Here is a 13,504-nt window from a genome sequence, read left to right on the forward strand (position 1 = left end):
TCACACACTTTCCAAGTCTCCATACAGAGTGAAAATATGACATTCTCGTACGTCCTCCTGACAACCACAACTTAATGCGCGATCAGTGAGCGTGGTTGCTTTGATTCTTCTTCACAAAGAATCTTTCTGCAGTACACGGTCATATGTGTAGCCAAGTTATTGAAAGACCGGCCAATGACCATGACTGATAGTCACTCACAGAGTCATAGCTAGAAGACGAGCCAAGGTTTGTCGTGAGTCCCAGTTGAGTTGCCCTAGAGACAAGTTCAAATGTGTATTTGATACGTTAAGAAGTGTTCATAGTTTGCTGGCAAATCTAATCGAATTTGGATTAGTAGTTCCTGATTCAATCGCACAGCCATGGATAATGGATAGTTGTGAGATTCTGACACCCTTAATTTTCACACTACTTCTTCCAGCCCCATAAGAGAAGTTCTCATTCTTAATATTAAGACGGTATCCCAAGGTAAGCTTTGACAACTACTTTCAATCGTAGCATATATACATCACAATTGCCATTCTGTGGCAAAAGCAATAATTTTAGGGTGGCAATTGTGATACATTGTCCAAATCTAAGAGTGGCAACAGTGAAATGAAAAGTTATGGCTTTTCCCATGGAATGTCATTTGTGATGTATTGTCAAAAACTAAAAGTGGCAAAAGTGATATGTCAAATTCTAGAGTGGCATAATCAAAGTAGGCAAAAGTTAAAATGGCAAAAACAAGCTTCCCTATTTCCATACGTGTTGAGACTGTTGCCCTGACCACGGCACCGCCTTACACGCAACACCACACCGTATTTCCACACCGGACAGCCAAATCTGAGCCACCCCACCCCCCACGCACACACACTTCCGCCGCCGGAGCACCCGGGGAGGGGAGTCTAATTACAAAACATAAGAAAAAGCAACTATCTGAAATTGGCAAGTGCATATACATCCCGGACAGCCAAGAGAAATTCCATTTGTTGACCGTTCGAATGTGCACAGGCTCGTACTGTCATCGCCGTTGTCTGTCGCATGTTAAGGTCCTGAAGCCTTAACTCTTCTCTTCTTTTCTCCCCTCCGCGCATTTGGTCCGTGCGGGTTGTGGCTGCCTTGACTCTTCTCTTCTTTTCTCATACACACCGTGTCAGGGAGGACGGGCTAGTTTCAGTGATTGTGATAATCACAGATCACAGCTAGAAGAAGACAAGCTAAGGTTGGTTGTGAGTCCCAGTTTTCAATTGCCCTGTCACCTAGAGACATGTACTAGTATATTTTATTTGGTGTTAAAACGGATCAGTGTTTTTCAGAAACTAGGGTTTCTTCCAGCTTTCTTGGTAAAGCAACATCACCCACTAGTAGAAAATGGGACATTAGTGCCGGTTCATAAGGGCCTTTAGTCCTGGTTGCCCAATCGGGACTAAGGAATCGGGACTAAAGGCCCCCCTTTTAGTCCCGGATATGTTACGAGCTGGGACTAAAGGGACTCCACGTGGCCGTTGTGGAGTGTCCAGGCAGGAGGACTAAAGGCCGCCACGCGTCAGGTGCTGGCAAGCGTTGGGGTTTAGGATTTTGGAGAGGGCATGTTTCCTATGGTGTTTCCCTTTTCTTTCTGTGTTTACCATTCAGTTGTTTTCATTTAGATTTTTCATTTTTATTTTATGTTTTCCATTCAACTCGATGCTATTACATATGTCAATGAAGGAACCGTTACACAACATCGTCATGAATATAGAGAAGTGACCTCTTTCTCCGTGCTTGGTCAAACAACAAGTTTTCGTATATATATTCGATGCTACTACATGCAGTACACGTTCATGCATATATACAATATAATATCTTTTATGATCCCTAATATCTAATTACCAATTCCCGATGGCATTCTTCGGTTTTAGATATGACCTCTTTATGCCAAGATGCTTGTAACACTGAAACTATTAGCATAATTGAGCTTTATATCTCTGTCAATCCCAACAATAAAATGCTTAGGTTGATCAAATACATGTAAGTCTCTTTACTGCCGACTAATGTTTATGTAGGTCCACTTCCATCTCATATTGGCAGTGGTGCTTCTTCGACTATGAGAGTTGTCAAGACCCTCCTATGGTGACCACTCAAACAATGACGTCGTGACCACAACCTTTGAGCCCGGAAGAAAAGGAATGTCAACAACTAAAGGCATTCTAGGCGCTGAGCAGCGTGGCTGGTTTGTTTTCATTCGGAAATGTACTACTAGGTGAACTATATTTATGCATCATATGACTGTATGGATGGACTGTGTAAATACATGAATGCAACGATAACTGTATAAATAACAGATGGCCTATTTTTTGAATCCAAATAATTACTAGTGGTTTGTCAGATGAAGTGCACACCACTACTAACTGGTTATTAGTGGTGTGTGTGCAGGAGTGCACGCCACTTAGAAGTAGTTATCAGTGGCATGTGCTCCACACAATAGTGCGCTATATATGCTTGCTGCAAGTAACATTTTTGTGCAAGCCACTTATAAGTGTTTCTAATGTATCGGTCCTTCACCAATCCACGTGAACTACTTTTAGGTTAGGTCGGCTAGAGCCATAGGCTACAGTGTGCACCGTTGAGTGTGATGGCCTAATCTTGTGGACGATCCACAGTAAGATGGTTATTGAGAAGTCCATGCTTCGTATACGTACTGATATTGTTCACATTTTGCCATCCTTTTGCAGCAGTGACATTCGCTGAGTATGGCACACGATAGGGTAACTATCACCCTTTTGTTCACCGACGTGATCAACTTGTCACCCCGGCTCACTCCCATATGACTCCTCCGAGCACATAGGCGATGTTCTCATGCTTGTAGCTACTATAGTTGCATAACTGTTTCCTGCAATCGTACCATTCTTATTGTATGGACCTTGTATGGTAAATGTATTTTTTGCGACAATTTTATGATAAATGTTGGCATAGTGTAAATCTATGTATGACTTTGTGTTGCTTTATCTATAAAGCGGGGCGTGAGCCTATTTCGACATGAGTTGGCAAATCTGGAGTACACATCGGCATACCACAGAACACCATGCCATTGTCACCAATGATTATTATTGCTAACACCACCAGCATGAGTGGCGGAAGCTAAGGCTCTTGAGCTAGCAGCATGGCTAGCTCATTTCCTCAAAATGAAGAGCACAAACCTTCTGATGGACAAGCAAACTCTTGCGGAAGCAGCAAAGAAGACCCAAGCAATGGCCTGGACATTGGACGTCACCCTACGTACCTAAATAAATATATTAAGGTAGAGGAAGACGAAGTAATGGCCTTCAAGATTCAACGCAAGGATAACAAGTTCGCTCAGCATGAACCTTATACGGTCGAAGACTGAGAATCATGCTTGTTTTCTTGTTGAGGACAGAATCATATGTCAGATCGATGTCCTCTTAAGATCTTGTTGACCCAGGAAAATGTACCTCTCCCAGCACATTACTGCACGTCACTTGTATATATATGAACTCGCACAAATAAAAAATTATCTTAAAGTTTCAGAAATAAAAGAGGTCCAAATTATAAATCTACCAATTATACGCATGATGCACCTTGTGTGTCACCATTGGAGAATTAGCTAGTGCTTTGAATGGTTCAGGTGATCGTTGTATGTGACTTCTCCAAATAGACTTTCTTCATGTTCTGTAAATAAAGCACCATCCCTTGTCCAGATTTATCCATGTTTGAGGAGAGGGTATTCTGTTGGAGCAACAACACAGAGATGCCCAGAAACAATATTCCCTCCGTTCCACAGTGTAGTGCATGTAGATTTTTTAAAAAGTTAAACTTTACAATCTTTGAGCAGGTTTGTAGAGAAAAAATATGTACTTCCATTTTAAACTTTACAATCTTTGAGCATGTAGATTACGAAATACATATCATTGGGATGCGTCACAATATGTACTTCCATATTGTATATATTTTGTATTATATAAATATAAATAGTTTTTTCTATAAACTTGATCAGATTTTTTAAAGTTTGATGTTCGAAAAAATCTATATGCATTACATTATAGAACGGAGGGAGAGATACACAAGACGCCTGGGTGGAGAGGGGCAGTACGAAGTTGACACGCACGTCCGCGACATGTAGCATATGGGCGCTCCATCGTCAATGAGGGACCAGTGGTACGTACTATATATGTTCTCTTCCCGTTGTCCCAACGCAACCATGTGGCTCTCTCAGTGCAGGTACGACTATCACACCCTGAAAGCATCAATGGAAATTGGTCCAGTCGAAAGAGACTGCCACTATTTATCGTACGTTAATTTGCACCAAGTCTGTGGCCCATGTTTATGGTTGCGTGGGTGTACGTTAATCGATGCAAGCAGCAGTAACAATCAGAGACAAGTCACTGAAGCGAGTTATGACTGTCGAGACGAGTCTGTGGCTCTCTCAGTGCAGGTATGACTATCGTACGTTAAGACTAGTCATTGAAGCGAGTTGAAGACTTTTCTTCACAGTACACGAGGAAAGCTACATTGGATGCATTGAGCACGACATTGTCTGCACGTACGGCTGCATGTAGCACTATAATCTTAGATCAAAAAAACCATACTGTTTTTTTGTTTGGAAACAAAGGGAGCTCTATAATCATGGAAAAGTTACACATATCATGGATTTTAAAACTGGAAATTTCCAGAATGTAGAAACACTTAATCAGAAGTAGAAAACTCGAAGAATTCAAGAAAACTAACAAATATTTGTACTTCATTAATTAATATTCCCTATTTATCATGATTACCTGTTGATTTCCCTATAGTAACTATTGATTGTTCTCAAAGTTTAGGTTTTCTGTAGTTGTTACTATTTCCACTCTATTAAAATGTGTTACTTTTTTTTTAAAGTAAAACCTTTTAAGACAATCTCATAATCATTATCATTCATCTTTGAATATTTCCCCCCACTAGTGTCAATTCCCAAGCAAGCAATTAACATATGGAATTGAGATTCGTGCAGCGCAATAAGTTTTGTTTCTAGACATAAATGAAAGGTGAATACTTACTCCATTCCATATTATTTGAACTTGATTTATAAGAAGTCAATTTTTTTTTACTTTTAGTTGGTCTATAGAAAAATAAATAAACATCTACAACACCACATCAGTTTTTCTCACAAAAATAAACACCACATCAGTTCCATCAGTTAGTCATAATATATATTTTTGTACTATAAATATTTGGTGTTGTTGATAACAACATGGCATTAAAGATTGGTCATACTGTTGGTCGTATTTGAGAGAGAATACCATGACTTTCATGTCATATAGACTAACGACATTTGCAACAAATACACCTCGAGAACAACCTGGCAAGGAGCAATCAATGACTTTATATCAATTGTAGCCTCCCAGATTAAATAAGGTGGCTAAATGTCGTCTCTATGTTGCTAGGCTGATAGTACGAATGTGGTTAATCAAGCAAGAACAATCTAATGTATATCATTTGTGCTTTATAGCTAAAACAATGGACATTGATCTTTAGAAGTTCAGATTCATTATTGTGCTCTCTGCTTTTAGCACAGCCTCCAAGCACACAAAATCCGACATCACGAGTTTGACAGACTATCATTAAATAAAAAATATGGATCATGCATGCACCTGCACTTGGAGTAGTGTTCCCCGTTCCACTCCATTTCGTCAAGCCACCACGATCGAGTTACATTTAGAGCATGGTTAATGGTACAACCAGCTGCTGGTTAATACTCCCTCCGTCCGAAAATACTTGTCATCAAAATGGATAAAAGGTGATGTATCCCGAACTAAAATACGTCTAGATACATCCTCTTTTATTCATTTTGATGACAAGTATGGCCTACCTCTCTCTTGCAAAGTGTCTAGGAGCGCGTGCTACAGTCGGCTGTTAATTAGTAGTCCGCTTCTCTTCTATCTTCTCTCTCCTCTTCTCCCTCCGCTAACTCACAAAAAATACAATATTTAAAGCCTTACAGTCTGCCTATGTCATCCTATTATACTCGCTCTTAGAAGGCGGGAGTAATGGATCTGCCCTATTTTGACGTCATCACCGTTGCCCTAATCGAAAGCTCCGTAAAGCGGGTCTACCGCCTATTTTATGTGCCAGGGTCCTCCATGCGGCTCTCCTTCCCTCCCCATTGTCATCAGGTCCAAGCTGCCTATAGAGACTATTTGCACCGCGAGCACGCTCAATGGGAGGCGAGCCCGAGGCTGCTGGACGACGGCGATCACGGCGATGCATGATATGGATTCTGCAAGCAACAATTAATTAAAGGAAATGTATACTAGCTAGCGATTAAGTTGCCATTTAGGAAGACTATGGCTAGTTATGATACAAAGGACGTGTTTTTCTGCAAGCACATGAATTAACATCTAGTATGTGTGTGGCTTACATTTGCATCAAGTCTATGGGTGACGTTTCTGTTGGCGCATGTGGAATAGAGGACTCAGAAGAGTATCCTTTCATAATCAGGCAACAGTGAAGATCGAGACAGAAAATGATATTGGTACGTCAAGACCATTCATCGGGACACTAGAGGAAATTGACAACTTTTCGTAATTAACAGGCTTTCGCTTCGCTTTATATTAAAGCAACATAACAAAGTAAGCATTTTTTACACTCGTAGTGTAAAAAACACACTTATATTATCGGACGGAGGGAGTAACAATGATCGGTACTGAAGGCCAAGCTTAGCTTGTCCGTTAGCTAGCTATGCATATCAATGATCATAGTCATGTCCTTCAGACGAGTCACGATCGAGATTGCCGCCGGACAGTCAAAGGACGAGTCAAGGCAACGCCGATGGTACGAGCATAGCGTGCAATCGCACTAAGTTGAATAGTCGCCGAGAGTTAATTTTGTATCATGTGCTAGCTTAGCTAGATATATTATATACCCCATGTCTATGACTCTTGCACAACACAAACACACGATACATATCAGTTGAAGTTACTATGTCACAAACTTCCTAGATAGTAATGATGATGAATCAAGGAAACTGTAACAACAACTAGGATTATGATGATCCAATACTGAAATATCTCCTAAGCAAAGAAAGACTCTAGTGACATAGCATATTAACATAGGATCAACACTGGAAAATTAATACACCAATATGCTAGTGATAGCAGCACATAGAAAATTGGATCAACAAATAGAAAATTAATAAATTCACAAAAATTACATTTAGCGTCAAAACAGATATACAACATAAACAATATGGCATCCCACATAGCAGAGTAGTAATTTGAACTGATGGTACATCACAAGCAAGGCTACATAGGCCCTTGGCTCAATGACCGGATAGCAACACATGATCGGCCATCTGCTAGTGTACCGTGAGAGAGTAGCTAGCAATTTGAATTCGCAATTACCCAATTGTACTCGTATGAAGCACACCAAATCCTTATGATCCGAGAGAAATCCTTCATCTCCTCCTGAAAGGCTTTTGCTCTGTTCTATAAAGCAACATAAGAAAGTACATGATCGAACGATACAATATGGTTGGAGGCCCCTTGCAACTCCTGCCTCGTGTTCTAATAGTGATCGGTACTGACGGCCAACCTTGCCTCGTGCACTAGCTAGCTGTGCATATCAGCTATCATTGTCCTTCAGATGAGTGATGATCGAGATTGCCGCTGGACATTGAAGAGACGAGTCAAGGCAAGGACGATTGTACGTGCATGGCGTGCAATCGCTCTATGTTGAATAGTCGAGAGTACGCGTGTACGTACGTGCGAGAGTCCACATATAATGGAACTAATGGAAAGGGCCGAGTTAATTGTGTATAAGTGGCTCGCGTTTGTCCAAGAGACCGGACAACTCAACGAGTGAACGACAATCCATGCATAGAACGAGGCTAGTCCACAATGGAAATGGAACGTTCTTTGTTTGTTTGACACGGATGCATGTGAGCCTCAAGTCTAGCACGAACCACTTGTTTATCACATCCGCTAAAAATCAAGCAACTGAAATTTATATGTTGGTTCAGCTGATTTTGCCGCATAGAAGAGGCGGCGCCCAAGGCCGAGACGTGGACGCTGCCCGTGTCATCCTGACCAGGCCTAGTCAGGTCGGCGATGATGTGTCTAGCCATGGTGTCATGTGTGGAGGCAAATCAGGGGTTTGACGGGTTCGAGTGCAGGGTTGTGAGGAGGTTGTGGGTGGCAGAATTGTGAGGGGTAGGGGTGCCCCTCTGCCTTGCTTATAGTGAGACGTAGTGAAGTCTTGTGTCTGGGGCAAGCCTGGTCGCGGGAGCGCCAGATGGGCCGGCCCAGGAGTGCTGGAGGCCAAGGCTTCATTTCTTTGTCTTTTTCATGCTTTTGTATTTCATTTTTTACTTTCGTTTATACTTCTGAATATTGTGTGTAGAAAAAATGTTGATCATGCATTAAAAATAATAATTTTGTATCTGAAACTTTAATCAAGCGTTTGAAAATGTTTTAAATGTGTATAGAAATATTTTTAGCATTCAAAGAATGTTAATCTTATATTTGAAAAACATTAAACAAGAATTGAAAAAATGTAATAAAACATATTGACCATGTATTAAAAAACTATTAAACCTGTACTTCAAAAATGCTAAATGTGTATTAGAAATATGATCTTGACGTATAAGAAAAATGTAGAATGAAAACCAAAAGAACAAATAACAAGGAAAAAATGAAAGTCAAAAAAGAAAAAAAGAAACTAAAGAAAAAAGGAAACTGAAGAAACAAGTGCAAAACGAACGGAAAAACAGTGAAAAGCGATAAAGAAACAAAGACAAACAAAAACAGCATTGAAACTAAGAAAAAACAAAAACCAAAAAAAGGAGAATGAGAAAGAAAGAAACAAAGCCGATAAAAATCATGAAAGAAACAAACAAAACTCAAAGAAAAAGGAAGAAAACATAAAATGATAAGTATAATGATGAAAAAAGAATAGCAAAGAAAACTGGAGTAGAAATAAGAAAAAACCAAACAATGAAAAAAAGAAAAACAAAGAATAGAAAATAAACTGGAGAAAACCTATAAGGACCAAACCTGTAGCGCGCTAGCGGCATCAGCGAACCTACACTGATGGGCCGTCCCATATGCAAGCACCTTCAGCGAGAGGAGCTTCCACACTCGATGCTAGGGAAGCTATCGTCTCACTATAACCGAGAATATATGCGAGACATAGCTCTCACGGCGGTATAGATGGATGCTCAGAGGACACGCCTCAGGCAGGGTAGGGCCACGAGGCTTGCGGGGCACTACAGCAGATTACAACGGTAGGCCATTGGACATTGGGGTGGGGGACAGGTTGAAAAGGAACAATTCATCGGGAAGTTGAAGATGGAGCATGCCGGTAAGTTCTCAGTGGCTTGTATGGAATTTTTCTAAAAGCAGGAAAGTCAGATTTTCAGCGATGGCAAATTAAATGTTCTCCATAGTAATTCGTATTGGTGCAAGGATGGTCGAATTAGTTTGCAAACACGCATATTTTCTGGCAAAAAAATGATATGAGCCGGATTTGCCATGCTCATCATCTAAATTGTCATTCTGGACGAACACAACTGGCCATGAAAAACGTTCATTTTGTCAAGCCTAAAAATCTTACGTTCGCTGGATATCTAGGTAAAAGAAAAGCCTCCAGAAGAAGTGTCTGAACAGATATTCTCATCTATTGTCACCGCAAAAATATGTGTCGGAAAAGAAATAGTACTACCAATTCGGAATGCGTCATGTCCCACGATTTTCATGCGGGCTGAGCTAGGTCGTAGCTCGTGTATAAATTGGCACGTATTCTGCCTGCTCTCAAACAACAAGCAGCAGTAAGTTTAGAAGTATTAACCTCGTTGCCAAGTGCCAAGTTGTACTCCACTGCTACGCACCAATCAAAAGCTAGCTAGGTTGCAGCCCGCAGCACCATGGCGTGGCAATTACAGCAAACAATGGCCACCGCAAGCACATGCTTCCGAACGTCGTCGCCGGCAACGGTGCGCTGCTCGGCAGACGCTCGGCGGTCTGCCAACTACGCTCCCAGCTCCTGGGATTACGACTCCCTCCTGCAGCTCTCGCCCAACAATGGGGGACAGGCAGATCAAGTAAATTTATCAGCTGAACATATCGTATTTTCAACCGGCAAGTAGTACGTAAAGTTGATGAATTACTCATGGAATTTATTCCGTGCATGCATGGATGATGTCACAGGTCGATAAGTTGAAGGCCGGCGTGAGGGAGCGGCTGGTGGCGGCGAGCCGAGACGACCACCAAGCTGCAAAGCTCGGGCTTGTCGACACGGTGCAACGGCTCGGCATCGCCTACCATTTTGAGGAGGAGATAATCGGTATCCTCAGCTCCGTCCACCAAAAGCCTCACCGGTGCAGCTGGGATGATGGTGATGTTGCTTCCGCGGCCTTGAGGTTCAGGTTGCTCAGGGACGCTCGCTTCCCAGCGTACTTCTGTCCAGGTACCTAGTAAAATACTCTCTTTTCAAAACTGCGACACTTGTTTTACATCGAAGGGAGTTTGAAATATGAAAAACAGAATCTTAGACGATGTAAGAAAGGAACCTAAAACTACGGCCAAAATTTTGGAAATTAAACTAGGTGCATGGTCCAATCCAGATTCAGTCACAGTTGAAACTTTGAATTGCGTGTATGGAACGGTTTTGTACACTTAATTGACACGTTTCATTGTAACAATGCATAAAGAATCTCTGGAAGATCTCAAGCGCGGATCAGATGATGTCAGAGGGCTCCTCTCACTCTACGAGGCTTCATACCTTGCGTTCGGAGGCGAGGAAATATTGGACGAGGCAAGAGCATTTTCTAAAAAAGCTCTCATAAAGCTCTTGCCATACATGGATCACCACTTACGGGGCAGTGTCGTTCGTTCTTTGGACCTTCCATTGCACCGGAGGTCTCCTAGACTAGAAGCAAGATGGTTCATAGATCACTATGCTAGAGATGAGAGCAATTCCGACCCGTTGCTTGTTAGATTTGCAACGACGGACTTCAACAATGTGCAAAGAGTGCATCAGGAAGAACTCGCGAGACTGGCAAGGTAATTGAGCATGAAGAAACGTACATTTAAATTAGCCTGCTAATTAGTTCACATAGTTGTTCGATTTTTAAGATATGAAAATTGACCTAATTAACTGTAGGTGGTGGAAGGGGACTGCCCTTAGTGAAAAATTGGGGTTCGCCAGGGATCGTCTCATGGAGTGCTTCCATTACGCAAATGGAATTATTTGGGAGCCAAACAATGGAGCTTGTCGAGAAGTCCTTGCTAAAGTCGCCAATCTAATAGTTCACTTAGATGATGTTTATGATGTGTATGGAACTCTAGATGAACTTGTTCTCTTCACCGACGCCATTGGAAGGTAACTTTATGCAGTAGTGCACCTCTAACAATTCAAGTAATATATTGTCCTAGGCATGTGTAACATATATATGACACGTTAGTTTCATATTAAATGAAGCTTTTCCATTATCTAAAATTAATAAATAATTTCAGGTGGGAAGAAAGTCCTAGTGAAAGACTCCCCGAATACATGCAAGCACTCTATTCTGTGATGTACAACACATGCGCTGAGGTGGCTGAAAATGTGTTGGAACAACATGGTTGCGACGCTCGTCATGTTCTTCAGAAAGCGGTAAGTTCATATACACAATTAACGTACTCATAGGATATAAATTGTTTTCACAAGGAACCCCATAAAAAATTCTGCATGATTTTGCAGTGGCGAGACATGGCGGAGTCTTTCCTGGTGGAGGCAAAGTGGCACCATGGAAACCACAGACCAACACTGCGAGAGTATCTGGACAATGGATCAATTTCAGCCTCTGCTCCACTTTTGCTGCAACACGCGTTTCCCCTGCTCCCCATGGATGAAAAGCTCACCCCAATGTCTCTTGCTATAGCTGGAAGCTACCCTAAATTAGTTCAGTCTGCGTCGTTAGTTCTTCGCCTCTGCAACGACTCTGCAACCCACTCTGTAAGGAAAATTTATCCGGGTTGTTTTGCCCCTTACTGTTTCAATCACCGAAGTTGAATCTTTATGAGAGGTCTCTTATGTTGTGAAAATATGTATAACAGGCCGAGCTGGAGCGAGGGGATGCACCATCATCAATAGCAATTCACATGTCGGAGAACAGCTCCAGTGAGCAAGAGTCGCGCGAAGCCATGGAAGACCTTACTATGGAAGCCTGGAAGTCGATTAACGAAGATGCATTCAAACACTGCCAATTTTCTAGATCTTTTGGCAAGACTTGTGTGAATTTGGCTAGAATCTCACATTGTGTTTACCAAAGCGGGGATGGTTTTGGTGCGCCGGATGGTCAGAATAAAAAGAAAATTAGCGAGTTGTTCTTGGACTCTATCAAGATTGAGATACATTAAATGGGGTGGGAGACACATCTTAGAAAGATGTCATATAGGCTTGTAGGTATTGACTCTGATTCTCTGTTGTACTACTAAAACTCTAGAACCAACACTAGCTGGTTGATTAATTACCATTGGGTGGTCTTGATTTACAGTGCTTAGTATCGAGCTTAATTTACTCCATAACAAGATGTGACCTGTTGTTGTGAAACGAGGTTGGAAGCGCTTGCGTTAGCAGGGGCGCGATGCGTGTTGATATAGAGGCAAGATACACTAGTTGGTTAGGGTTTGGATTGGCCTCCAAGTAAGGACCGAATGACAACAACCTAAACCGAGATACAACAGATACACGCACGCACACATACGCCTATATGTTTATACATACACCGTGTTATACATCATCTAACACTCCCCCTCAATCACAACCATCTAAGTTGAGATTGCGTCGACCTCCAGCTGCCGCAGTGATAGTGGTTTAGTAAAGCCATCTGCCACTTGATCACCAGTAGGATTAAACCGAATGTTCAAAAGCTTGTTAGCCACTCTTTCACGAACGAGGTGACAATCAGTCTCAATGTGCTTCGTCCTATCATGAGAAATAGGATTGGTGTAACATCCCAAAATTCTAAAATTTGGAATGTTATATTAATCTTTCCCTAATAGTAAAGCACGCATTGAATCTGTCGGGTTCACCGTCATGACATTTTTGCAAAAAGACACTGACTTTTTATTGAATCAACCCGCACTCCCTTTTTTAAGTGGCTAAACCAAAAAATGATTCGTTCTTCAACCCGCAATCCTTTTTGTTGCGCTCGTCACATCTGGCGGCGGCAGCGATGTGGTGGCAGCGAGACGGGATGCACGCGCGGAGATGGAGGAGAACCTGGAGAGTCCTCCGGGGGCGAGGAGTTCACCGGCGTCGACGCCACGGACCATGGTGGTGCAGGCTTGCAGGGGGCAGCAAGAAGACGAGCAGATGGGAGCGTCGGGGATGGAAGATGCTGGCAACTGGGCAACCGGGACGCATCGGCGAGGGCAACCGACAGCAGCGACGCGAGCTGAAAGGAGGTGGCCATGGCTTCCTTCAGCGCCAGCGGGGAAGAGAAAGAGGGTGAGAGTGGGGCGATGGGGCACAGAGGGAGGAGGAGAACGCGCGAGAGACGCGGGTGCCGGC

The 13,504-nt window shown here is 42.3% G+C and overlaps 1 protein-coding gene across 1 annotated transcript; it reads left to right on the forward strand.

Annotated features, from left to right (window-relative positions):
- Positions 1-9,872: 9,872 nt before the first annotated feature.
- LOC119366829 (alpha-terpineol synthase, chloroplastic-like) lies at positions 9,873-12,392 on the forward strand. The gene is made up of 7 exons (XM_037632534.1): positions 9,873-10,049; positions 10,156-10,414; positions 10,659-11,010; positions 11,111-11,329; positions 11,464-11,602; positions 11,690-11,944; positions 12,046-12,392. Exons 1-7 carry the CDS (start codon positions 9,873-9,875, stop codon positions 12,346-12,348), a joined length of 1,704 nt encoding a protein of 567 aa, XP_037488431.1. The 3' UTR covers positions 12,349-12,392.
- Positions 12,393-13,504: the final 1,112 nt, after the last annotated feature.

Source organism: Triticum dicoccoides, chromosome 2B (genome assembly GCF_002162155.2).
Source record: "Triticum dicoccoides isolate Atlit2015 ecotype Zavitan chromosome 2B, WEW_v2.0, whole genome shotgun sequence".
NCBI lineage: Eukaryota > Viridiplantae > Streptophyta > Magnoliopsida > Poales > Poaceae > Triticum > Triticum dicoccoides.